This window comes from Microcaecilia unicolor, chromosome 13 (genome assembly GCF_901765095.1).
Source record: "Microcaecilia unicolor chromosome 13, aMicUni1.1, whole genome shotgun sequence".
NCBI classification, from domain to species: Eukaryota; Metazoa; Chordata; class Amphibia; order Gymnophiona; family Siphonopidae; genus Microcaecilia; species Microcaecilia unicolor.
The window spans coordinates 30,252,534-30,280,055 of NC_044043.1; the positions used below are offsets into that span (position 1 = coordinate 30,252,534).

Consider the following 27,522-nt stretch of genomic DNA (forward strand, 5'->3'; position numbering starts at 1 on the left):
CTCCCACGAAAGAACTGTGTGCGCTGGAAAAATCGACCCCTAGAGGTCCCACTCGATCTGCCCGGCCTATACCGCCGAGCCTCCCTAAACCGTCCCCGAGAGGAACTAGTTCTGGCCCCTGCCTTGAACTGAAAATCTGGAAGCCATAGAACCTTGGTATCACTAAGACCTCAAACTAACTTGTCCAAATCTTCTCCAAAGAGCATAGCTCCCTTAAGTGGCAGAGAACACAACTTAGCCTTAGAAGCCGCATCCGCGACCCAACCTCATAAACCAAGGGCCCTACGCGCTCCCACAACCATAGCCATATTTTTGGCTGAAGTACGCAACAAATCATAAAATGCCTCAGACAAAAAGGATGAACCCATGTCCAAGTTGGCTAACTCCTGACCCCCAGAAGAACCAACATCTACCGTATCATCCAGGAGCTTCTCGGCCCAATGAAAACATGCCCAAGCTACCAGACTCCCACAAACCGAGGCCTGCAGGGCTAGAGCTGACAAAACAAAACTACGCTTGAGAAAAGATCCCAACCTCCTATCCTGAGGATCACGGAGGGCCGTTCCTCCATCAACCGGGATAGCTGTAGCTATAATTACTGCCATCACTACTGCATCTACCATGGGAGCCTTAAAGGAATCCCTATCTTCCTGAGGGAGGGGATAAAGCCTTGCCATTGCCTTTACCACCTTACACGGCGAATCCCATTCCTGACAAATCATCTCCCGGAGATCCTTGTTCATAGGGAAGGATCACGCCTGACGCTGAATGCCCTTCACCAACGGATCCTGGCCAGTTTCCCCCAAAGCCACCTCAGGACCAAACTGAAGGGTGAACGACACCCGATCTATGAGTTCTGACAGCCCATCTCTATGGAAACTCCGCACTACTGAAGGATCCTCTCCAGGAATCCAACAATCCTGCTCCTGAGAGCCGTCAATTCCATCTGACTCCCCCAGATCACTAAGCGCAGCTTCCGTAGCTACAGGAGACAAACATTGCCTGTCCTCTGACCACTCTAACCGCGGTCTCTCAGCCAAGACGGAAACAGCCCCCTCTTCCAATTGGGGGGGGGGGGTCCCGATCTCTAGGCCTGATACCGCGTCCAGACAAAATCTGGAGGAAAGCCCACCATTCCTGGACCGTCATTAGGCCCTTTTGTGCCAAAAACGGAGGCCGCAGGCCTAAAAACAGCTGGCTCCACGGGCCGCGCCGGACTCAAGATGGCAGCCGTTCCCGCCAAAACTGTTCCCGCTGACAGCGGCCCTGCCTACGCTCCCGCTGACCCAGAGACTCCCGACACCATCGATCCCTCCGCGATCAAGTCGGGGGGAGCCGCAGCCACCTTTTTAGGCGCACCGCAAAGCTTACACTGAGCGCCTGGCACCTCTACCCCTTGCCACGAGCACGCACAACATCGGAGGAGCTGGGCCGCCATAAACCATGAGGGAAGGGAAAAGCTGTTCTGCAAACGCGCCAAACCAAAAACTCAATCACACTGCAAAAGCACTGAAGAAAGCGCTGCTCCCTCGTTCCAGAAAGGAATCGAAACCCCCGTTCAGTCCGCTGAAAATAAAGAAATAAATGCCCTTAAAGGCAGCTGGAAATTGTAAGGCACTCAAGGCTACAATACTGAGAAAGCAGCCGAGGCACAAAGCTGCCAAGCAAAACGAAATAGAATAACTGACCTTAAAGGCACAGTACTCTAACTCTGGCATCTGGAAATTGTAAGGCACTCAAGGCTACAATACTGAGAAAGCAGCCGAGGCACAAAGCTGCCAAGCAAACAGAAATAGAGAGCAGCACAGGGGGAGGGACCCAAACATAGGTGTAACACCCCAGGGGGAAAAACTGGGCCCCACTGGACCCAGGGCCCCGAAGCACTTTTTTTTTTTTTTTTTTTTTTTACACACACGTACAGGGTACTGCAACAGAATAAAGTTTGGAAGGAAAAAATCCTACGCCCCAATGACAAACTACCTCACCAGACTATTGGAGACTGCAGAGGCTGTCAACTGCTACCTCTGCTGAGACTGAGAAAATACTGGCTAGTGGAGGTTCTGCACAGGTTATATATACAGGCTTCAAAAGTTTAGTGTTTTCTCAGTCTCCCTCTGCTGGTAGGAGGACATAACCCACGCGTCTTGACCGGTCTGGAGGGTCGCTGAGGAATGGAGGGTTAAGTGACTTGCCCAGAGTCACAAGGAGCTGCCTGTGCCTGAAGTGGGAATTGAACTCAGTTCCTCAGTTCCCCAGGACCAAAGTCCACCACCCTAACCACTAGGCCACTCCTCCACAAGCGAACAAGTAAATAATACTTAGGATATGGAGAAGTTTCTCTAGTGAACAAGAGTTTTTTATTTATTTATTGCATTTTTATCCCACATTTTCCCACCTTTTTGCGGGCTCAGTGTGGCTTACAATACATTATGAATCATGGAAATACAATTTGTTACAACTTGGTTATGGATTACATTGTGATGAGTTATTTGAGTCAAAGTTAAAGTATCGTTAAGGAGTATAATCATGGAAAAAGCACTGAAACATTGGAAGGAAACAAGGGAGACAAAAAGGGGAAGTATATAATAACAGGAAAACACTTGGTATACATTTTCTGTGAATAAAGGTATGAGTGTGGTAAGGTTCCGGGGGATGAGAATTCAGGAGTGGTTGTATTGATGCATAACTGAACAGTGATTGTGGGCTTTATGTGTTTTGGTTCTTTCCGTAAATTTTCTCAAAAAGATGGGTCTTCAACAGTTTGCGGAAGGTGGTTTGTTCATAGATCGTTTTCAGGTTGCGTGGTAGTGTGTTCCAGAACTGCGTGCTCATGTAAGAAAAGGTTGACGCGTGCAGCGCCTTGTATTTCAAGCCCTTGCAATTAGGGAAGTGGAGGTTGAGGAAAGTTCGGGATGATCTTTTAGCGTTTCTGGGTGGTAAGTCTATTAAATCAGACGTGTAGGCTGGGGCTTCACCGTGAATGATTTTGTGGACTAATGTGCATACTTTAAAAGTGATGCGTTCCTTGAGTGGGAGCCAGTGTAGCTTCTCTCGTAAGGGTTTTGCACTTTCATATTTTGGTTTTCCGAAGATGAGTCTGGCTGCTGTATTCTGAGCCGTTTGAAGTTTCCTCAGTATATGCTCTTTGCAACCTGCGTATAGTGAGTTGCAGGAGTCCAGATGGCTGAGTACGAGGGATTGCATCAGGCTGCGAAAGACGGATCTTGGGAAGAATGGTCTTATTCTTTTCAGTTTCCACATGCAGTAGAACATCTTTTTGGTTGTGTTGTTTGCATGAGTTTCGAGTGTTAGGTGGCGGTCGATAGTGACTCCAAGGATTTTTAATGTTTCTGAGATTTGAATAGTGGAAGCACACATGACGTTTGAACAGTTACAGTTTATACTAGATCTGCGTGTGTGCTGAAACAGAGGAGGATCCCAGCACAGATATTTGACTCCAAGTGAAGATGAGCTCTTCCCCATTCTCCTCCCAAGATTCAGTTTTATGTGCATCTAAGCAACATAAAATCTGGTTGTTGCTTAGACACTTCAGTGTCCGGGTCTTACTCAGATGCAAGACCCGGACAACCGCAGCAATCATGACACCAGTCGCAAAAGCCTAAGAAAAGAAAATCTCTTTGGTACTATCAGTCAGAATTTCTTTTAAGTATTTTTTTCAATGTCATGCATGCCATCCAATTGCTTTAGGGTGTACATATAAGCTGGTATAACATACTGAATATATAAACAGTTATTGAAACATATGCCATGTTTATGTACCGAACAGTTTTCTCTCTTTCATGATCAAGTCAAGGTCTAGCTCTGATGACAGATGAGCAATAAAGCCTTTCATTACTGAGTCCCCTCCTTGCCTTAAAAAAATTTCTTACTACCCACAAATAAATGTTTAGGTGCCAGATGAGAGAGACAACTCACACTGCTCATGCTAACCATCTGCCACAAAGTCCATTTTATTCCTATGGCTCTGGCAGCAGATAGAAAACGTTGTTCATATATGACCCTTGTAGTACAATGGGGCAATTTTCTATAACAAACGTGAAAAACAGTATTTCACCCTGTACTTTATTTCAAAAAATCTCATGGACTCCACTTATTGTCCTTATGTCATCTTGGTATTCTGTGTTATTTTTAGTATTATCAAAGAGAAAAAAAGACTTCAAAATAATGTTTCAGGAAGACGCTGATAATGGGTTTTTTTTTTGGCAATGTCATGCCAAGGCATTTCTGACTTCTCTCCCTCCTCTATAATTTTTAAATAGTGTGGAATACTGAAGGACAGAAGGTGTTGTCCATAGTGTTACAGGGTCCCATTCAATCCTAGCTACGCCACTGGAGAACAAGTGATACATTAAAAAATGAAATGATCCCTCCAAATCAAGAAGAAAATGGTAGCCTAAAAGTCACATTCCATACCAAGAGTTTAGATTAGGAATACAGGAGAGTGTTGACTTCAGTGACAAAAACTTCCATGCAGAACTGCCTGTGAAGCATTTCCTGCCAGATTCCCATATAGTCAATTAATGTTTGCAGTCAAGCTCGCCTTACAATACATATGTTCTGCGTCTACAAAAATCCAACCTCTCCCCAACGACAGATGCAGATCAGAACTAGGAAATTTCCTGATGGAAGCCACCATACAAAAACAACAACATTCTGATTTTCATTCATCTGAGAAGTAGCAACATAAATGTCTTCACTTCCAGGTACATAGAGAAATACCTGAAAAAAATCCTATCATAAATGTACCAAACATGATTCAAACAGCAAGAACCCTACCTATGAATAGGAAGAACTACAATTATTAAACTGGGCCCTAAAATACCAATATACCAACTACAGACAAAACAGAACTATCGAGTTCTACACAGAAACTACATACAGAATACCACACCTCAGTCAAATACAGAACAAAGGATCACAAATTACAAACAGAATTCTGAAGACAAAAACTGAACTGGGAACCCCAAGAAGTCAAACACAGCATGTACCACAATGCTGAAGAAATAAACATAAATACATGAACATAATACAAGCACATTTCCCAAAGTTCCCGGGGGCATGTCGGAATGGTAGCGAAGGCGGGACAGGGGCGTGCTGGGGCGTGGTTAAGAGATGGGCGCCCTCGGCCAATAATGGAAAAAATTCAAAATAAAACTTATTTCTACTTTTCTTGTCTGGACATTTTATCTTCCCATCGTGCTGGTCCCAGTTTCTCTTTTCATCAGTTGTCCATCGTCATTTCTCCTTCTCGTTTCCTGTCTTGTTCTATTCTTTCTCTACAACCACAGGAGGAGATACCGGGCCATGGGCAAGGGGGTGAGTTGAGAGAGACGAGTAGTGCCAGACCCGTAGGCAGAAGGGAAGCAGAATGAGAAATGGACACTCTTCTTGGAACCTTTTCTAATTCCACTATACCTTTTCTTGAGATACAGCCAGAATTGAACGCAATACTCAAGGTGAGGTCGCACCATGTAGCGATATAGTGGCATTATAATATTCTTGGTCTTATTTTCCAACACCTTTAATAAACGTTAATTTCGTTCACTCTAACCTGCTGCATGGTGTCACTTCATCCAGGCCCCGAGACCATCTCACTCATAGTATCACATTGCGTTTAACTGGATAAGTGCGACCCACAACATAGCTTAGGCAATTAGAGGGGATATTCAGTATCTGCAAAAATAGTATACGTAAACCGCTTTGACTGTATTTACAGAAAGGCAGTATATCAAATGTAGAATAAACATAAACAAACACTACTTGGTTAAATGCCTCTGAATATTCCCGGATAATCACGCACAGGCAATTTAATCAAGCAGGAGCCTCTTGTGCCTCCTTAAATCACTTTGCATATCTAATGCAAGAATTAGCAATGGGTCAGGTGCAAGTAGAGGGAGGGGGAGCTGAGGAGGGCAAAATGACCTGTGACGTTATTTCTTCGCAGATGTTGTCCTAAACATAAATTTGTTTATACTTAGAGTTTGGGAACATGTGAAGTCATTCTGATCAACTGATAAGGGCCAAGAGCTCTGGTGAGAGAAGCTGGGGTCCATTTGAATGAATAGGGTCAAAATGGTATAAAAGGGGCAGCCTAGAGGGTATTAGATCAGAAGACTGCAAAGAGAAGGCTCCGGAAGGCTGGGGAGAGAGATCAGACTGCACCTGCTGTGTGAAATGTTGTCCCATCATGATCCAGAGCTGAATGCCTAATTTGCCTGTACTGCTGTTAGTGAGATTGCAATAAACTATCTTCTTATATCCCAACGAGTCCTTCTGATTATGGAGCTTGTTAATTCCTGGACTGTGTAGGGGCAGTCTGGGGAAATATGAGGTCAAGATAATTGGTGGGAACACGCAAATTATTTACAACCCCTTAACGTTTCTAAGCTGAATCCAAACATGTTAATACTCAATGAATGAAGCCTGGAGCTATGGGAAATCTTTTCAAGGTTATTTAAAATCTTAATCATTCAAGACACTTCATGTTACTTAGAAATAAGAAAATGTGATCTAAAATGTATGCTAAGGAAAGTGTGGAGGAAATAAAAGTTATTTAAACAATGATGGTTTTAGGACGGATACCAAATACACACTCGGTGCCAATGCAGGAAAACAAGACACAGCCAAATATGAGGGGAAAAAATTTAAAAAGCATGGAGTGTCTATTAGCTGCCCATCGCCATGCTCTCCATTTGTAGGAGGCTATTTGGGAACTTTTTCTGCGCCACTGTTCAGCTTGATTGTTGGCTCTGTTGCTCTGTGTGCGCTCCTATTTACCTGGACTTTCTGATGCTGCGGTTGGAAGTGGGGTGGAGGGTGGGTTAGTTGAGTGGGTGGGTGCAGGAGTTCCCTTTAAGTAAAAACTAGAAAATGTTCTGAAGTTATATTGCTTGCATATTTGTTGCCTTGGGCAGGGTTTGTTCCTTTATTTTTACTACCCTATGGTTTTCTTGTTGCAATGTTTTTTTTCTGTTCTGCTATTTCTTATTGGCTGTTTTGTACTTACTCCTGCTTTTTGGTTTTCAATAAAGACAGACGTTCAAATATTTGAAAGGTATTAATCTGCAAAAAAACCTTTTCCGTAGATAGGAAGGCGGTAGAACTAGAGGACATGAAATGAGATTGAAGGGGGCAGACGCAAGAAAAATGTCAGGAAGTATTTTTTCACAGAGAGAGTGGTGGATACTTGGAATGCCCTCCCAAGGGAGGTGGTAGAGATGAAAATGGTAACGGCATTCAAAAATACGTGGGATAAATATAAAGGAATCCTGTTCAGAAGCAATGGATCCTCAGAAGCTTAGCGGAGATTGGGTGGCAGAGCCGGTGGTGGGAGGCGGGGCTAGTGGTTAGGAGGCGGGGCTAGTGCTAGGCAGACTTCTAAGGTCAGTGCCCTGAAAATGGCAGATAGAAATCAAGGTCAGGTATACACATAAAGTAGCACATATGAGTTTATCTTGTTGGGCAGACTGGATAGACTGTACAGGTCTTTCTCTGCAGTCATCTACTATGTTACTACGTTACTTCTAAAAATAAAATATAAATTAAAAAAAAAAATTAAAAAGGAGAAAGACATTGCACTTACTTTGACAGTGATACACCACCTGCTTTTCCAATCATTTCCTCGTGATGCAACACTGCATTGTTCCAAGGGATGCCAAGGAATTTCAAGAGAGTCCTCATCCACCGTTCAGGATGCAACACCAGCTGCTCATAATGTACCAGCATGCATCTCTCATAACCAACCTCCATGCACTGGTTGTACATTGTTTCTATGGCACGGTTCCATTTGGTCAAACAATCTCTGTAGCTGTTCAAGTCAAACCCAGCAATGGTCACTTTTCTGGATATCATGGAATGTACCGAGGCACGGCCATCACGAACCATGAAAAGAAATTTGGCATTGGGAAAAATTTTGGCAAGGTAAGTTAAAGACTTCAGAGCAAAAGGATCTTTATTGCATAAGTAAGGAGCAGGCTCCCCATGTTTGACAATGATTTCCAGTAAAAAGGCCTGCATGGCCGAATCGAGAACTTCATCTGTGACTCCAGCTTCATCTAGTCGGATTTTTTCCTTGCTTGACCTGGCCCACATCTGCTTGACTGCCAGTATCCGAGGGATTACCCTGGTTTCTTCTCCACAACGAATATCTGGATGAGCATCTAACATAGCCCGCATGAGAGTGGTGCCACTTCTTGGCACCCCTCCAATAAATATTAAAGGCATGTCCTTGTGGTACGCAAAGGTTGCATTTGCTCTTACATCAAGTCTGGTCCTTAAAGTTGTTTTTGCACTCTCCATCCTGATAGGCTGGCTGCGTTCTTCTATCCTATGGTGACATTCCATGGCATGTTGCCCCAGATAAAATACTGTCACTGAACTGATAACCAGACATGCGAGTAATAAGTTCTGCTTCAGTTTTCCTATCATTTTGGACACAGTAGTCAGGTTTACAATGCAAACTGTTTTTGTAGCCACACGTTTGCTTAGATATCCATGCTGGACAGACTAATTCATCAACATCTGGAGAAAGAAAGAAAAAAAAAAAGAGATTCTATTACATACTTTTATAATGAAATATGGTGCCTTTTCTAGATGATTATAAGAAACTTGCAGCACTTAATGAAAGTCATTTGTGCTAAAAAGGATGTATAAAGATTATACACTAGGGAGCTACCATGTGAAAAAGCAAACCAAAATCATTCATAGCTCAGGCTGTAAACATTCAGCATACTCTCACTCCCAGACACTAGCTTACAATAAACCGATATGCTCATATCACCCCTCTCCTCAAGTCACTTCACTGGCTTCCGATCAGGTACCGCATACAGTTCAAGCTTCTCCTACTAACCTACAAATGCGCTCAATCTACAGCCCCTCACTACCTCTCTACCCTTATCTCCCCGTACGCTCCTACCCGAAACCTCCGCTCACAGGACAAATCCCTCCTCTCTGTTCCCGTTTCCACCATCGCCAACTCCAGGCTCCGCCCTTTCTGCCTTGCCTCTCCCTATGCTTGGAACAAACTTCCTGAGCCCATACGCCAAGCCCCCTCCCAATGTCACCTTCGGCACCTAACCATTTCACCTCTATCCAGGAAATCTAGACTGCCCCAATTTGACTGTCTGCACATGTTGTCCATTAGATTGTAAGCTGACTGCACATGTTGTCCTTTAGATTGTAAGCTCCTTTGAGCAGGGACTGTCCCTCTTTGTTAAACTGTACAGCGCTGCGTAACCCTAGTAGCGCTTTAGAAATGTTAAGTAGTAGTAGTAGTAATATTAATTCCTACCCATTTTATCATATCCAGTAATTGAAGCTGAAGAGGTAGATTTTTATTATCAAAGGTTAGATGGCAATTACGAGTACATATAGATATATAAAGAGAAACTGAGTTCAAAGTTCTACTGCACAGAGAGTTTTTCCTGTTTCACTTAGAACTGTACTAGAAGACAAGATAAAAGATTTTGGTTTTCCCTTTTTCAACAGTTCTTGGCTTTTCCAGGAAGGTCTTCAATGTACGCAATGTCCACAGTTTTAAAACAACTGCATTGATGGTGTGTGCTTTAAAGTATTAATCCAATAGTTGGGGAGTATGTTCAGTGACGGGCACACTTCTACAATCCACACCCTGAAAATGGCAAAGACACATTACGATCATATCATGCAAGTTTATCTTAAGGAAGACTGGATGGACCGTGCAGTTCTTTATCTTCAATGCTTTGTCCAATGACATGAATCCCAACAAGAGGTTCTCTACCTCACAATAGCACTTGCTACTACTACTTATCATTTCTATAGCGCTACTAGACTTGCTATGTCACAGGTTGCAATCTCTATGGAATGGATGATGGGTTCATGTTTGTTGTATAAGTTTGCTTTTGCACAGATAGAAGGTAACTTTATAGCAAATTGGCCAATGTGTGTAGCATATATGAATATAAATTTAAATAAATTTATAAAATGAAACTTCTGCACATCTAAATAAAAATATCCCTTCCCACATATTCTGCCCTGGGATTTACACCGTGTCTGACTTTCATGTACATAGTAAATGATGGCAGATAAAGACCTGAATGGTCCCATTCAGTCTGCCCAAGAAGATAAACTCATTTTACATGGTATGTGATACTTTCCAGCTAATTTTCGAAAGAGAAGGGCGCCCATCATTTGGGAGATGGGTGCCATTTATTTATTTATTACATTTGTACCCCGCGCTTTCCCGCTCATTGCAGGCTCAATGCGGCTTACATAGTAACAAGAGAATACAATCTGTAGTATCAGAATCAACAAAGGAGGTATGTGATAGGACAAATGAACAAGGAGTAAATGGAATAGAAGTGATGTGAGAGAAAGGATAGGGATTGCTGCGGGCTTCAAAAGTGGTTACCCTATTCCTTACAAAAGGCCACAACAAGATGCAATGACCTACCCAAGGAATGCAACTTCTATTCGCATGCACCACCAGGTAGCAGGGGAGAAGATTAACAAAGAACTGCGGCTTGGGAGAATAGCGGGCCCGTTTACAGAGCCACCGTTTACGTCGATGATAATTTCCCCAATTGGTATAGTCCCAAAAAAGGAACCTGGAAAATTCTGTCTCATTCACAACCTTTCCTACCCAGTTGGAAAGTCTGTGAATGGCTACATAGACCCACATAGTTGTTCAGTTCAATACGCTTCATTTGATCAGGCCATAAAAATCATAAGAAATCACGGCACACACACAAAATTGGCGAAGCGTTCCGCCTCCTATCAGTCCATCCGGATTCATCTCCCCTATGAGGTTTCCAGTTCAAAGAACACTTTTAATTTGACAAATGTATCCCCATGGGCTGCGCGATCTCTTGTGCGTACTTCGAGCAACTGCTCTCCGTCGCCGGGACGGACGAAGTTCCCGGGGGCATGTCGGAATGGTAGCGAAGGCGGGACAGGGGCGTGCTGGGGCGTGGTTAAGAGATGGGCGCCCTCGTCCAATAATGGAAAAAAGAAGGGCATCTGTGGCGAGAATTTGGTCCACTTTATTTGGTCCCTTTTTTTTCAGGTCCAAGTCCCAAAAAAGTGCCCGAACTGACCAGATGATCACCGGAGGGAATTGGGGATCACCTCCCCTGAATCCCCCAGTGGTCACTAATCCCCTCCCTCAAAAAACAACTTTCAAAACTTTTTTTGCCAGCCTCTATGCCAGCCTCAAATGTCATACCCAGCTCCATAACAGCAGTATGCAGGTCCCTGGAGCAGTTTTAGTGGGTGCAGTGGACTCCAGGCAGGCGGACCCAGGCCCATCCCCCCCCCCCCACCTGTTACACTTGTGGCGGAAAATGGGAGCCCTCCAAAACCCACCCGAACCCCACTGTACCCACATGTAGGTGCCCCCCCTTCACCCCTTAGGGCTATGGTAGTGGTGTATAGTTGTGGGGAGTGGGTTTTGGGGGGGTGAAGGGGGGCTCAGCACCCAAGGTAAGGGAGGTATGCACCTGGGAGCAATTTGCGGTCCACTGTAGTGCCCCCTAGGGTGCCCGGTTGTTCTGGCATGTGACGGGGACCAGTGCACTACGAATCCTGGCCCCTCCCACGACCAAATGCCTTGGATTTAATCGTTTTTGAGATGGGCGCCATCGGTTTCCATTATGGGGGAAAACCGCGGGTGCCCATCTGTAAATCCGGCGATCTCAGCATTTAGGTCGAGATTTGGGTGCCCCCTCAACCGTATTATCAAAACGAAAGATGGACGCCCATCTCGTTTCGAAAATACGGTTGGCCCCGCCCCTTAGCGACGCCATCCTCAAAGATGGGCATCCCCGATCGAACATGCCCCTCTTTATATGTATACCTGAGTTTGATTTGTCCCTGCCGTTCTCAGGGCATAGACTGTAGAAGTCTGCCCTAGTTTTGCTTCCCAGTTACTGGTGTTATCACCCAATCTCCGCTAAGATTCCATAGATCCATTCCTTCTAAACAGGATTCCTTTGTGCTTATCCCCATGCATGTTTGAATTCCATTACCGTTTTCATCTCCACCACCTCCCGCAGGAGGGGATTCCACGTATCTACCATCCTTTCCCTGAAAAAATACTTCCATACATTACTCCCGAGTCTGACCCCCTTCAATCTTAATTCATGTCCTCTAGTCCTACCCTCTTCTCGTCTCTGGAAAAGGTTTATTTGTGGATTAATACCTTTCAAATATTTGAACGTCTGTAACATGTCACCCGTTTCTCTTTTCCTTCAAGGTATACATGTTCAGGTTGGCAAGCCTCTCCTCATATGGTTTGCAATGCAAATCCTATACCATTTTTGTAGCATTTCTTTGCACCACTTCCATCTGTGCACATAACCCCAAATTCTACCCCCCCCCCCCCCCACCGCCCGGAACACCTATGCTCTTTCCAGGTAAAATTATACACCAAGCAGGTAATTTTATAAAAGATTGTTTGTGCATAAACACCAATTTGCATGCTTAAAACAGAGTGTTTATAAAACTATACCATGCATAGTGACCAGGCATATACTTTTACATGATTCATGTGGAGGCGTGTTCAGAGGTAGGGGTTGGGTGGAGCATGGGTAGAGTAGCATTTTATGCATTTATTTTAGACAATATCATTTACACCTGTTCATAAGTAGTGGTGATGTCCATGGCTTTAATCTAGGTACAATTTCTTCTAGTTTATCCCTAGAATTTTATAAAGACACATATGCACCTATATGGCCTTCACATGTAGGCAACCTTATATACAATTACCCTTCAAGAGGTTATTACAACATAAGGTTACCCATCAGTTTACAAATCTCCAAATTTTTTTGAAGGTGTGAATAAATATGTAGATAAAAAGATGAGGTAGATGCTTTAATATATTTAGATTTGGAAAGCAATGTCCTGTTATTGACTGGGAACTGATTAAAAGATAGCAAGATTACGTTAATCTTATTTTATTATGCCACCACAGGGAACATACCATCTTAGTGGTTTACAAAGTATTAATAGCAGGAGAGAACACAGCAAGGAAAGGAAATACATATCAAACAGGAAAGCAGAAAGGAGACTAGAGAGTTGCAATACTCCACAAGGGAGTAGTTTAGGGGGAAAGGGAAACAGGTCCAACAAACTAAGTGTTCCAACATGGGCCTCCAAGTCTGGAGAACTGGAGAGAAAACACCAGGGAGACAATTCAATAAGGGGTCTCAAAAACCTGCCTAAATAAGTAGGTTTTAAGAGGTACCTTAAAATCTTGATGGGAAGACAGATGCATAAACTAAGGGGTAATGAGAAGGTACTTACTTGTAGCAGGTATTCTCCGAGAACAGCAGGCCTTATATTCTCACCGGTCCGGAGCTTGTAATAAGTTTAAAAACAGGTCTTTGAGCAAATGCCTTCTTGCTGGCTGTGAAAGCTCAGGACCAGCAGTACAATATAAAACATAATAAAAAGGAGACAACTCTAAGGGGAGATGGGAGAGTATGTGACAATATAAGGCCTGCTCTCCTAGGAAAATACCTGCTACAGATAAATACCTTCACTTTCTCCAAGGACAAGCAGGCCTATAATTTTCACAGGTGGGAATCCCTAGCTACAGGCTCAACAAAAACAACAACCACCAGTGGTCAATTGGTCCTCACAACGGCAAGGGCAAAAAGTTATTAACCTGAAACTATATACAATTGGGTGACAGTACAGCCTGGAACAGAACAAAATGGACCTAGGAGGATGGAGTTGAACTCTAGACCCCAAACAAATTCTGCATCACTGTCTGTCCAAATGGACTGCCACGTCGGGTATCCTGCTCAAGGCAGTAATGAGATGTGAATGTGTGAAGACCACATCACAGTCTTGCAAATTTCTTCAATGAAGGCTGACCTCAAGTGGGCTACCAACACAGCCATGGCTCTGACAATGTGAGCCCTGACATGACTCTCAAGAAATGCAATCTGCTAGCCAATTGGAAATAGTGCATTTCCCAATGGCAACCCCCATCCTGTTGGGATTAAAAGAAGTGAAAAGTTGGGTGGACTGTCAGTAAGGCCTAGTCCGCACCAAGTAAAATGCCAATGCTTGCTTGCAGTCCAAGGTGTGAGTACGTTTACGCCAGGATGGGTATGAGGTCGGGGAAGAATGTTGGCAAGACAATTGACTGGTTCAGATGGAACTCCAATACAACAGTACAGAGAGGGTTCAAAGTACAAAACAAAATACAGCAGAAAAGCACCAAGAGCCTTCAAAAATGGAACACAGTTCCTTTAATTCAAAATCAATATTCCAATAAAGACCTGACACGGGCTGTGTTTCGGCGCACACGCCGCACAGCGCCTGCATCAGGGGTCACACATGATCTATTACAAAATGAGTATTGTGATCAAACTTCTTTAGGAGATAAAAGGATTCGATATGCTCAAAAGTCACTCGCGTATCGGGAGCAAGGAGTCCTAAGGACCTTCATATAATGTATGTTAAATCACCAAAGATTAACAATCGTAATTATAAATCAATGTGAAGAGATGGTCTAAAAGAAATAAATACGCAACATAATAGCATATACAAATTTGCATATATATAGAAAGAAACACGTCTGGATAATATAGATGTACATGTTTATGTTAGATGTTCTACAGAGTCCAAATAGATAAATAAATACCAACTGGTACTCAACAATAGCGACTATAGATGTAACTATTTGACATTAAATTAAGATGGTGTAAGAGATGGTTAAAAGCTAGTTGAAGATAAGGCATACTCTACCATCTTAGGGAAACAATCGGAAAAGATTCAGGTTACACTAGTAACTGCAAGGGTGTGTGTAAAACAACAATGAGACACAACAATTGTACTGGGACAAATATTCACCAATATTGTTGGAGAAACTTCTAAGATATTATCAATGGAAGTGAGAGTTGAACAATAGTCAGTGTGTATATAATAAGCTGATAATTGTAAAAGTATAACTACTAAAACGGAAGAGTATAGTGTCTACAATAAAACTGAGTGTTGAAAAAAGGTATAAAAACTTTTCTTAAAAAGATCTTTATGTATCTGTCAGTGGTACAGTGTTGACATAATAGAGGATTGCAATAAAACAAACCAGGACGCCAGACTGAATCCAGATAATTCAATGTGAAAGGGTATGGTGTGACTGAAGAATGACAGACAAAAAAATAATAATCATTGGACCCTTATGGAGAGTCAAAATTATACCAGATGGATGTGGGAAAGAAGGAAAAAACATACTATAATCTGTATTGTCAGGATACAAATGACAGCGGTCAGAGGTGGTTAATGAATGTGTAAGTCAGTGTAAAGCAGGAGAATGATGTCACAGAGCAAAATAAACCATCTATAGAGAAAGGAAGTGCTAGAGGTAAACATCTATTGGTTTTGGTAAACTACACTTAAAGTACCAAATGAAGAGGGACTAAAAAAATACAACATAGATACAAAGATTATAAAATCATCATGTTAAGTAAAACATACCTTTAAAAATACCTTTGTTGAAAAAAAAAAAAGGTGCAGTGTCAGTGAGCTGTTTCTGTTCCTAGATGACCCCCCCGTTTTCTATTTCTGTTGATGGCTCTCTCATTCTCCCTGTCTCCTCAGCTCGAAACCTTGGGGTCATCTTTGACTCTTCTCTCTCCTTCTCTGCTCATATCCAGCAGACTGCCAAGACCTGTCGTTTCTTTCTTTACAACATCCGTAAAATCCGCCCCTTTCTTTCCGAGCACTCTACCAAAACCCTCATCCACACCCTTGTCACCTCTCGTTTAGACTACTGCAATCTGCTTCTTGCTGGCCTCCCACTTAGTCACCTCTCCCCTCTCCAGTCGGTTCAAAACTCTGCTGCCCGTCTCATCTTCCGCCAGGGTCGCTTTACTCATACTACCCCTCTCCTCAAGACCCTTCACTGGCTCCCTATCCGTTTTCGCATCCTGTTCAAACTTCTTCTACTAACCTATAAATGTATTCACTCTGCTGCTCCCCAGTATCTCTCCACACTCGTCCTTCCCTACACCCCTTCCCGTGCACTCCGCTCCATGGATAAATCCTTCTTATCTGTTCCCTTCTCCACCACTGCCAACTCCAGACTTCGCGCCTTCTGTCTCGCTGCACCCTACGCCTGGAATAAACTTCCTGAGCCCCTACGTCTTGCCCCATCCTTGGCCACCTTTAAATCTAGACTGAAAGCCCACCTCTTTAACATTGTTTTTGACTCGTAACCACTTGTAACCACTCGCCTCCACCTACCCTCCTCTCTTCCTTCCCGTTCACATTAATTGATTTGATTACTTTATTTATTTTTTTGTCTATTAGATTGTAAGCTCTTTGAGCAGGGACTGTCTTTCTTCTATGTTTGTGCAGCGCTGCGTATGCCTTGTAGCGCTATAGAAATGCTAAATAGTAGTAGTAGTAGTAGGAAATTGAAAATGGTGATGGAGTGGCTTAAAACTCATTAAAAGGACAAAAAGGTGCCAAAAGCCAGGATAAGGCACACATGCGTAGACTTTCAAATGAAGGAGTTTGTGAAAAACAAAGGAAAGGACAACAGGTAACCGTGAAAGACTTAGGTATGTACAATAGAAGTAGAACGGCATCGAGTTACAAACGTGTACTAGGTAGTGTAATCTGAATGGCAGATAGAATCAAAAGATGTGCATTGTGTAGTTAGAAAAAGAGCATGAATAAAATAAAAATAAAAGGGAATTGCAGATGTGTAACATCTAGAAAAAAGTATTATTCTGGATCGGTAACCTAGGGTATAGAAATAATACAGAGAAACCAAAAAATAAACCAGTTGGGTACAAAAAACGATCCGTTAAAAAAGTATTCACCGGTTCCAGACAATTAGACATATGATTATCAACAGTAAAACGTTATAAAATTGTTGTATATAAAAAAGATATGTAAGTTAAGAAACACCAAATAAAATACTGAACGAATATATATATATTAAAAAAAAAGTATCCATATCAAAAGGAATCTGGAGTAGACGTATGAGTAGCTCATCGGGAAGGGACAAGCTATGCAAATTAACTGAAGGAGATGTATGGTGGCATAAAATCTACACCATTGTGAAAACTGTCTTGGTGCAGAAAATGAGAGGAGTGGATGAATGTACACATCACACTAGACTGGCATTAAGACAAAGGCAACTGATAGTGGATATGAATAAATATGAATCATGTGTGAAAATTAATTAAACACTTGAATATGCAAGGTAAAACAATCACTGAAACCTGTAGTACTGCTCACAAGACTTTAGGCTCTATTACTGTTTCAAGTACGCCAATCTCTATCTCGGACTCTGTTAGGATTCTAGCACTAGATACTGATCTTACATTCCACGCTCACACCTCTGTGACAGTGTTTTTATAGATTGTCAGATTTGGTTTTTTCGCCCTTTTTTGAACCAGAAGCACTTTGTATACTGGTACATGCACTAGTGCTCTCATGTCTAGATTATTGTAATGCATTGTTTAAGGGTCTTGGACAGTGGGAAATTGGACGCTTGTAGCTGGTCCAGAATGTAACTGCTCAGTGAATGGCAGTGACCAAAAAAGCAAACAGAATGTTAGGCGCTATTAGGAAAGGAATAGAGAATAACACAGAAAACGTCATAATGCCTCTGTATCCCTCAACGATGCAACCTCACCATGGAATGATTATGTCACAACCAAACTCTGTAAGCCACATTGAGCCTGCAAATAGGTGGGAAAATGTGGGATACAAATGCAATACATAAAAATAAATAAATATTATGCACAAGTTTTCTGCGATTCTTTCTACTGAAATGGTATATTGGCAGAGTTCTCTTAATAAAATATTTGCAATGTCAGCCCCCTACTCTTTGGAATACTCTTCCAAATAGCATGAGGGGGGCATAATTGTCTTTTGTTTTGTAGAAGCGTAAAGACTTTTTGCCAACAGGCTTTTGAACTTGATGTTTGACGTAAATTTTGTGGAATTTTATTGGGATGTTGAACAATGTTTGTCCTTTATATTTAGTTTTATTATGTTTAATAATTTTTGATAATGTTGTTTTGGTTTTTGGTGATATTTGATGTTACTTGTAACCAGGTTCCCCTTCCAGGTGGGAGCCGGGGTTGACCCTGCTTAGCTTTCACTGGCTTCCGTCTGCTTTCCTAGCCAGCCACCGCACTTTCACTTGCTCTCCCTCTCCACCTTGCCAGCTGCTGAGAAAATCAGTCCCACTCCAGCAGAAAGAGCAATCCAAGTTCTTTATTGTTACAGATGTCAGCCTTGTCTAAACACCTCCAACTATCAGCAAACTTTAATCCATTTTCAATTACAGGCTTTTGTTTTAAATTCTCCCTCCCCAAACCTCCAGCCACACTATCTTCACCACAGATAGTTTTGGAGATTTAGCTGGAACCACCTCCTCTCTCACCTCCTACAGTTTTAAGTTCCCCCAAAAGGCCCATGCCTTTCTGTCTTCAAACCCTTCCCCCCCTTCCACAGCACTACCTCTTGGGAACAGCCAATATGGTAGCAAGTTGTGTTTTCCAGTTGCTCCCCCACTGCTTTGCTCCCAGCTTCCCACAACTCCACAACCGGGGCAATGCTGAGGCCACAAAAGCTCTCACCCTGTCTGCACGGGTTAGAGCCAAACCACCCACCTCCATACATTCCCCCTTACCTTCTCCTTCTACCTCTGCTTTATTCCACTCCATCTCCTCCTCCTCCCCAAGCTCCACCAGCTGTTCCCCATCTCCAGGATCAGACCTCATCTCCCAATCAGTCATTCCACCCTCCCCCTCCTGAGAGTTCAGCTGACCCTGCACTGGCTTCTGGGGAGTGTAGTTTTTCTCCTGCATTACAGCTTTCCCTGGCAGTTTGATCCCTAGAGGGCGCCCTGCTCTCCTAGCTGGGCTGAATGACCGGGGATGATGCCGGCTGACAGAACTACTATCCCCTCTCCCTTGTACCAGCCCTCCAGAGTGCTCACACACCCCCCGGCTCAAACGATTGCCAGTCTTCTCCTGTCCTGCACTGGCAATTCGAGAAAGAACATCCGCGTTTGTCAGAAATTTGCCTGATCTATGCTCCACCTTGAATTGATAGGGCTGTAAAGCCAGATACCACCTTGTGAGACGACCATTACTATTTTTCATCTGGCCTAACCACCTCAAAGGCGCATGATCAGTAACCAGAGTAAATTTACGCCCATCTAAATAGTAATGGCACATCTGCACTGCCCATTTTATCGCTAAACATTCTCTCTCTATGGTCGAGTACCGGACCTCATGGGGGAGCAGTTTCCGGCTCAGATACATCAGGGGATGTTCCTGTCCCTCGTGTACCTGAGACAACACAGCCCCCAAACCTACCCCAGAGGCATCAGCTTGCAGTACAAAGGGCTTATCAAAATCCACGGCTCTCAGCAGGGGTTCCTGACACAGGGCCAATCTCAATTCATTGAACACCCGAAGCCCTCCCTCCTCCCATCGTAGACTGTTGGGGGACCCCTTCTGAAGTTTATTAGTGAGGGGTGTAGCAATGGAGGCAAAGTGGGGTATGAACCTCCTATAGTACCCCACTAGGCCCAAAAAGCTCCTTAACTGTTTCTTATTTTTGGGGCAGGGAAAGTCCCGGATACTCGCTACCTTATCCCAGAGCGGAGTTATCTGACCATTCCCCACCCGGTATCCCAGATATTTAACCTTCTCCTGCCCAAAGCAACACTTTTGAGGGTTCAAAGTCAAACCTGCTTGACGGAAAGCCTCTAATACCGCCCTCACTCTTATCATATGAGAGGGCCAATCCTCACTCTGAATGATAACATCATCCAGGTAAGCCGCCGCATATTGCTGATGTGGTCTTAAAACCTGATCTAACAACCGCTGGCAGGAAGCTGCTGCGGAATTAAGACCAAACGGCATGCGTTTAAATTGATAGAGCCCCATGGGTGTAGAAAAGGCTGTCTTAGGCTTGGCCTCCTGAGTCAGAGGGATCTGCCAATACCCTTTGGTCAAGTCCAGGGTGGACAGATATCGGGCAGTACCCAACCGATCCAATAGTTCATCGATACGTGGCATCGGATAGGCATCGGAATCTGACAGCGCATTAACTCGTCTAAAGTCGATGCAAAACCGCCACGTACCATCGGACTTGGGCACTAACACCACAGGACTCGACCATGGACTGACAGATTCCTCAATGACCCCAAAATCCAGCATCTCCTGTACCTGTCGGACCACCTCTTGTTTCTTTGGGGGTGAGAGACGGTAAGGTCTCTGTCTGACCACCCGGCCCGGCTCCGAGATGATATCATGCATGATAAGGTGGGTTTCCCCTGGGCAAGGAGTCAGGACATCCCGAAACTCCTCCACAAGTGCCTGAACCTCTTTCTGCTGACTCCCTGGCAATGTAGCCGCAATCCGCGGTTCTCCTGCCTTAAATATCTCCGTGATCTGTGGTCCTAATTCTTCTTCAGCTTCTATCCTAGACTGCCCAAATAGTCCCCTTCTCTCCTGCCAAGGTTTAAACACATTAATATGATAGGTCTGCTCCCGGCCTTGCTCATTCCTTACTAAGTAGGTGACTGGACCTAACTTCTTTTCTATGACAGCAGGACCCCTCCAGCGTCCCGTGAACTTATGAGGTGAGTCTGAAACCATGATCAAGACTTTGTCCCCCACCTCCAATGCCCTCTCCACCCCTTTCTGGTCATAATAGGCTTTCTGATAATCCTGACTCCTCTCCCAGTGTTGCTGAGCCCCGCGGCTCAATTTATGCAACCGTTCCTTCAGCTTCACTAGATAGTTCACTACATCCCGATCCTCCTCTTCCGGAGGAACCCACTGCTCCCTTAACACATCCAACACTCCCCGGGGTGATCTCCCATACATCAATTCAAATGGTGATACGCCCAGAGAGGCCTGAACATTCTCCCTACACACATACAAAACAAATGGTAACAATAGATCCCATTCCTCATGGGAGGAACCTAACCCTTTCCTCAACAACATTTTCAAGGTTTTATTGAATCTCTCCACCAGGCCATTAGTCTGAGGATGGTAAGCTGCGGTCCGAATATGCTGTATCCCGAAAGCCTCCCACACCTGGGCCAGGGTTCGTGACATGAAATTGGTCCCCCGGTCGGTAATCATTTCCCTAGGAAACCCCACCTCACAAAAGATCCGAATTAGCTGGGCCGCAATAATTTTCGCTGAGGTGGTACGAAGCGGCACGGCCCAGGGATACCTTGTGGCCATATCCATGATCACTAGAATATAGGAATACCCCCTTCGGGACTTATCAATGGGCCCGATCATATCCATTGCCATACGGGTAATAGGAGTCCCTATACGGGGAAGGGGTCGTAGGGGCACTCTGTTCGGTGTTTGCTCTGATACCCTCTGACACTGACTACAGGAGCTGCAAAATTGTTCCACCTCTTTATACACCCCGGGCCAGTAAAATCTGTTTAATACCTGCCGGAGAGTATTCTGAGCCCCCTTGTGACCCCCTAAGATATGATCATGAGATACCCGTAACACCAGGTCCCTAAACCCCCTCGGTACTACTAACTGTTTCTGAGGTTCCTTCCCCCCTGCTAAACAGGACAGCCGATATAGCAACCCCTTGTCACTAACAAACCGAGGGAAGCTGGTTTCTCCCTCTTGATCTACCCGCTCCCACGCATATTGCAATGTCTGGTCACCTTTTTGCTCTTTGGAAAAATCAGGGAATCTCTCTAACACCTGTTCCGTATCCCCTGGGAACCTCCCCTGATGAAGGAGCTCTTGACAATGCTGCCGCCTTTGCTCCTGACCTCGTTTCTTTTGCTGAGAGCCTTTCCTTGTCTTCCCCGGCCGCCCCATAACCTCTCCCTGGAATGGAAATACTTGTGCCAGGGACAGTTCCTGCTCCTTCTCCTGCCTCTCCTGGGCCCGGGTAGATACCAAGGCTTGCTTACCACCAAGGCAGTATGTGAATGGAGCCCAATCCCTTCCTAAAATGAGATCCTGAGGTAGCCTAGGAAGTACAGCCACCCACACCCACTGAAGGCCCTCCTGGTCCTGTATGTCTACTAGCCGGACCGGATACCTTGAGGAGGCCCCGTGTATGCACTGAATAGCCACGGACCGGTCTCTCTTCCTACCCTGCTGACCCCCTTTCCGGGCAATCTGCCCCCACAACTTCTGGGAGCACATTGTCTGATCTGCTCCTGAGTCTAAAAGTCCTTCCACCGGGACCCCTCCTATCTTAACCCAATGCGTAAACTGGGGTTCCTTAGAGGGGGTTACCTGAGATATGAGCCCCAACTTGGCCCTACAATCCCTCCTCACATGTCCCGACTTCCCACATCGGTAACACATTCTATCATCCTCCTTAGGACCTTCCTCCCTCCACCCAGATCCTTTGAACATTTTACCCCGACCACCCCGCCAGACCCCCTCTCCCCCCCCTGAGTATTGTGACTCCAGGAAGTATTCAAAGCCTTTGATAGCTTCTTCCAGAGTCTCACATCCCTTCCTGATCAAATTAACCCTGATACTGTCCGGTAGAGCCTCTAAAAACTGCTCCAGCACCAGATCCTGCATCAACTGAGTCACTGCCCTCTTATCAGGTTCTAGCCATTTGGTAGCCAAGTCCATCAGCTTCTGAGCCAAGGCCTTCGGAGTCTCCCCCTCCTTCCACCTCCAACTCCGAAAGCGCCTGCGATAAGTTTGTCTGCTTACCCCATACCGGTCCAAAATAGCCGTTTTCAGCTTCTGATAATCCACCACGTCCCCTGGCAACAGGCTCCGAAAAGCTGCCAGGGCTTCCCCTGACAGGGCAGGAGCCAGTCTAATGGTCCATTGCTCTTGAGGCCAGGCAGCCGCCAATGCTACCCTCTCAAAAGTGCCCAGATAATCCTCAATGTCGTCCTGCTCTGTTAATTTGCCCCAAGGCAGCCAATTAACTCGTCCAGGCTCCATGCTTCCAGGCACCGCTCCAGTAGCTGTATACTCCAACGAAGTACTCTCCTTCCTCGGTAGGGGTACTGCCCGTAACAATTCCTGCACCACCTCCAGCACCGGTTGTATCTGTGCTCGAGAAGCAGCCAAGGAATCCTCTAGAAGTCTCTGAGCCATTTCCTGCTGCTTTTGGAACTGGTGGGCCATAAAAGACAGCAGCTCCTTCGACTCCATGTCGTCTTAGCCCCTAGTACCTGTGAGAAAGGGAAAGACAAAGAACACTCTCCAAGTGCGGTATTACCACCACTCTGGCCCTCTATATCCCCCTCCTCCTGGTTACCCGAGTCCCGTATATGCTTACCAGAACTCGGAGTAATGCACGCTTCTTTATCCGGCGGGTTGTTCAGATTATCCCACCCGTGCCACCACTTTGTAACCAGGTTCCCCTTCCAGGTGGGAGCCGGGGTTGACCCTGCTTAGCTTTCACTGGCTTCCGTCTGCTTTCCTAGCCAGCCACCGCACTTTCACTTGCTCTCCCTCTCCACCTTGCCAGCTGCTGAGAAAATCAGTCCCACTCCAGCAGAAAGAGCAATCCAAGTTCTTTATTGTTACAGATGTCAGCCTTGTCTAAACACCTCCAACTATCAGCAAACTTTAATCCATTTTCAATTACAGGCTTTTGTTTTAAATTCTCCCTCCCCAAACCTCCAGCCACACTATCTTCACCACAGATAGTTTTGGGAGATTTAGCTGGAACCACCTCCTCTCTCACCTCCTACAGTTTTAAGTTCCCCCAAAAGGCCCATGCCTTTCTGTCTTCAAACCCTTCCCCCCCTTCCACAGCACTACCTCTTGGGAACAGCCAATATGGTAGCAAGTTGTGTTTTCCAGTTGCTCCCCCACTGCTTTGCTCCCAGCTTCCCCCAACTCCACAACCGGGGCAATGCTGAGGCCACAAAAGCTCTCACCCTGTCTGCACGGGTTAGAGCCAAACCACCCACCTCCATACATTCCCCCTTACCTTCTCCTTCTACCTCTGCTTTATTCCACTCCATCTCCTCCTCCTCCTCCCCAAGCTCCACCAGCTGTTCCCCATCTCCAGGATCAGACCTCATCTCCCAATCAGTCATTCCACCCTCCCCCTCCTGAGAGTTCAGCTGACCCTGCACTGGCTTCTGGGGAGTGTAGTTTTTCTCCTGCATTACAGCTTTCCCTGGCAGTTTGATCCCTAGAGGGCGACCTGCTCTCCTAGCTGGGCTGAATGACCGGGGATGATGCCGGCTGAAAGAACTACTATCCCCTCTCCCTTGTACCAGCCCTCCAGAGTGCTCACATACTGTATGATGATATTTTAGTCTACGTGCTTTTTGCCACATCTCAAAAAAGATATAACAGAATTTCAAGTAGTATAGAAAAGGATAACCAAAATGATTAAGGGGATGGAACAACTCTCATGAGGAAAGACTGCAAAGGTTAGGGCACTTCAGTTTAGAGAAGAGAAGGCTGTGAGGGGATATGATAGACATTTTAAAAATTCTGAGTAGAGTGGACTTGGTAAACTATGAATTAATTGTTTACTTTTTGAAAAAGTATAAAGACTAGTGCCCTGATTATCAAAACTCCGGAACTGCATGGAACAGCACCAGAGTTTTTACTGCCACAGCAGTGCCCTGACCTAACTCCCTCACAGACGTCTGCGCTGCAAATTAAAAAGTTTTGACAAAGGATTACTATTTTGAAGTGTTTTAAAGCGTTTCTACAGAATTGAAAATGTTTGCATAAGTCAAGAATATATATTTGATTTTGTGACAATAAATATTTGAACTTTCCAAGAATTCTGCTATGCTGTTTGGAACTGATTTTGAGATTTGAAGAATGAACAAAGAGAAAATAAATATTAGATTCAACCGACAATTTAGTATCCCCGCTAATGCTTTTGGACCGTTTAAATTGATTTACAGTGGGATTTTAAACAGGCTTCCCTGGTTTTCAGCACACTGCTCTAACCATTAGGCCAGTGTTTCCCAAGTCGACCCTAGAGTACTCCCTTGCCAGTCAGGTTTTCAGGATATTCACAATGAATATGCGAGAAAGAGATCTGCATACAATGACGGAAGTATATAAATCAATGTCATGCATAGTCATTGTGGATCCCCTGAAAATATGACTGACTCCAGGACCAACTTGGGAAACACTGTATTAGGCTACTCCTCCATTCCACTAGACCAGATGTTCTAAACTCAGTCCTAAGGATACACCCAACCAATCAGGTTTTCAGGATACCTACCATGAATATGCATGAGATAGATTTGCATATAATGGAGGCAGTACTCTCAAATTTGTCTCATGAATATTCATTGTGGCTATCTTGAAAACCGGATTGTCTTGGTGTGTCCCAAGGACTTCATCCCCTTATCTGTTGGTGTTCCCCAGGGATCGGTCCTTGGACCCCTTCTCTTCTCAATCTACAACTCTTCCCTGGGCTCCCTGATTTCATCTCATGGTTTCCACTATCATCTCTATGCTGATGACACCCAACTGTATCTCTCCACACCAGACATCACCGCGGAGACCCAGGCAAAGGTATCGGCCTGCTTATCCGACATTGCTGCCTGGATGTCCAACCGCCACCTGAAACTGAACATGTCCAAGACCGAGCTTATCGTCTTTCCACCAAAACCCACTTCTCCTCTTCCTCCACTTTCTATCTCAGTTGATAACACCCTCATCGTCCCCATCTCATCTGCCTGCAACCTCGGAGTCATCTTTGACTCCTCTCTCTCCTTCTCTGCGCATATCCAGCAGATAGCCAAGACCTGTCGCTTCTTCCTCTTTAACATCAGCAAAATTCGCCCTTTCCTCTCTGATCACACCACCCGAACTCTCGTCCACGCTCTCATTACCTCTTGCCTGGACTACTGCAACTTACTCCTCACCGGCCTCCCACTTAGCCATCTATCCCCCCTTCAGTCTGTTCAGAACTCTGCTGCACGTCTCATATTCCGCCAGAACCGATATACTCATATCACCCCTCTCCTCAGGTCACTTCACTGGCTTCTGATCAGATACCGCATTCAATTCAAGCTTCTCCTTCTTACCTAAAAATGCACTCAGTCTGCTGCCCCTCACTATCTTTCTACCCTCATCTCCCCTTACGTTCCCGCCCGTAACCTCCGTTCACAGGATAAATCCCTCCTCTCAGTACCCTTCTCCACCACCGCCAACTCCAGGCTCCGCTCATTCTGCCTCGCCTCACCCTATGCTTGGAACAACCTTCCTGAACCCTTAAGCCAAGCCCCCTCCCTGCCCGTCTTCAAGTCTTTGCTTAAAGCCCACCTCTTCAATGCTGCGTTCGGCACCTAACCCTTACCGTTCAGTGAATCCAGACTGCCCCAATTTGACTGCCCCTATCGGACCGACCGTTCACTTGTCTATTAGATTGTAAGCTCTTTGAGCAGGGACTGTCTCTCTTTGTTAAATTGAACAGCGCTGCGTAACCCTAGTAGCGCTCTAGAAATGTTAAGTAGTAGTAGTAGTAGAATCCCTGCTCTAGACTGAAATGAAGGAGGTTGAAATATAAATTGGTTCCAGATTTCGACCCATGGCAGATCATACACATTCTTCTAACACATATCTTGACAGACAGTGGAGGAGTAGCCTAGTGGTTAGTGCAGTGGACTTTGATCCTGGGGAACTGGGTTCGATTCCCACTGCAGCTCCTTCTGACTGTGGGCAAGTCACTTAACCCTCCATTGCCCAAGGTACAAAATAAGTACCTGTATATATGTAAACCGCTTTGAATGTAGTTGCAAAATACCTCAGAAAGGCGGTATATCAAGTCCTATTTCCCTTTCCCTAAAAGTAATCATTCTGTTGTGTGAGATTCCCACAATGATGAGATGCATCCCAAATAAAAACCTTCTTATTCAGATGGTCAAAACCGATAATAGTGTTCTGGAATACAACGCAACATGTGTGGCACCTTCTTCAGTTTTAGGCTGAACTTGATTAACACTTTCCCAAAATTACGTAGCAGTGTGTTACACTAATTATGGAAAACAAAACTATTTAGAAGGATAATTGAGCTGTTTCAGTTATGTCAAACAGCCCTGAATTACAGAATTCACTGCATACAAGCCCTCCACGCAATGTTCTACGCTATAATGAGGTGTTTACTCCAGGTGACAACAGATGCAAATGTACCCCTGTGGTTAAACCACAGCTTTCAGATCTAATTTGTAGTTTTGAAATACTGTTTCCTTGGCTACTGAAGACCAGATCTGTGAAGAGTGGACCAAATGTGTTCAAGTCTCGTTATAACTGCAATAACATAAAGCTTGACAGTCCTTTTTCTTACTCCTGGTTCCCTAAACACATGCTGGTCCAGAGGCCACTAGTATGACTAAAGAATGTTGATTTGATATAGTAGTTTACAAAGTAAAAATCCAAGCATCATAAATTTTGATAGACGAAAGATTGAAGAGGGAAAGGGATGTCAACGTTGTCCTACATTAAACCACTTAACTATACATATGGGGGCAATTTCTTAAAGGACGCAACAACATCACACATGAACGACCAGAATACCAGAATA

The 27,522-nt window shown here is 44.7% G+C and overlaps 1 protein-coding gene across 6 annotated transcripts in view; it reads right to left on the reverse strand.

Moving 5' to 3' along the window:
* TPST1 (tyrosylprotein sulfotransferase 1) overlaps nucleotides 1-27,522 on the reverse strand; it is a 172,628-nt gene that overhangs the window by 93,728 nt on the left and 51,378 nt on the right. For all 6 annotated transcript variants that reach the window (XR_003939883.1, XR_003939882.1, XM_030185611.1 and 3 more), the window contains exon 2: nucleotides 7,604-8,541. Coding sequence is in view for 4 of the 6 variants with exons in the window: in XM_030185611.1 (XP_030041471.1) it covers nucleotides 7,604-8,448 (845 nt within the window). In the remaining 2 variants the exon portion in view is untranslated. The remainder of the gene's footprint in view (nucleotides 1-7,603; nucleotides 8,542-27,522) is intronic.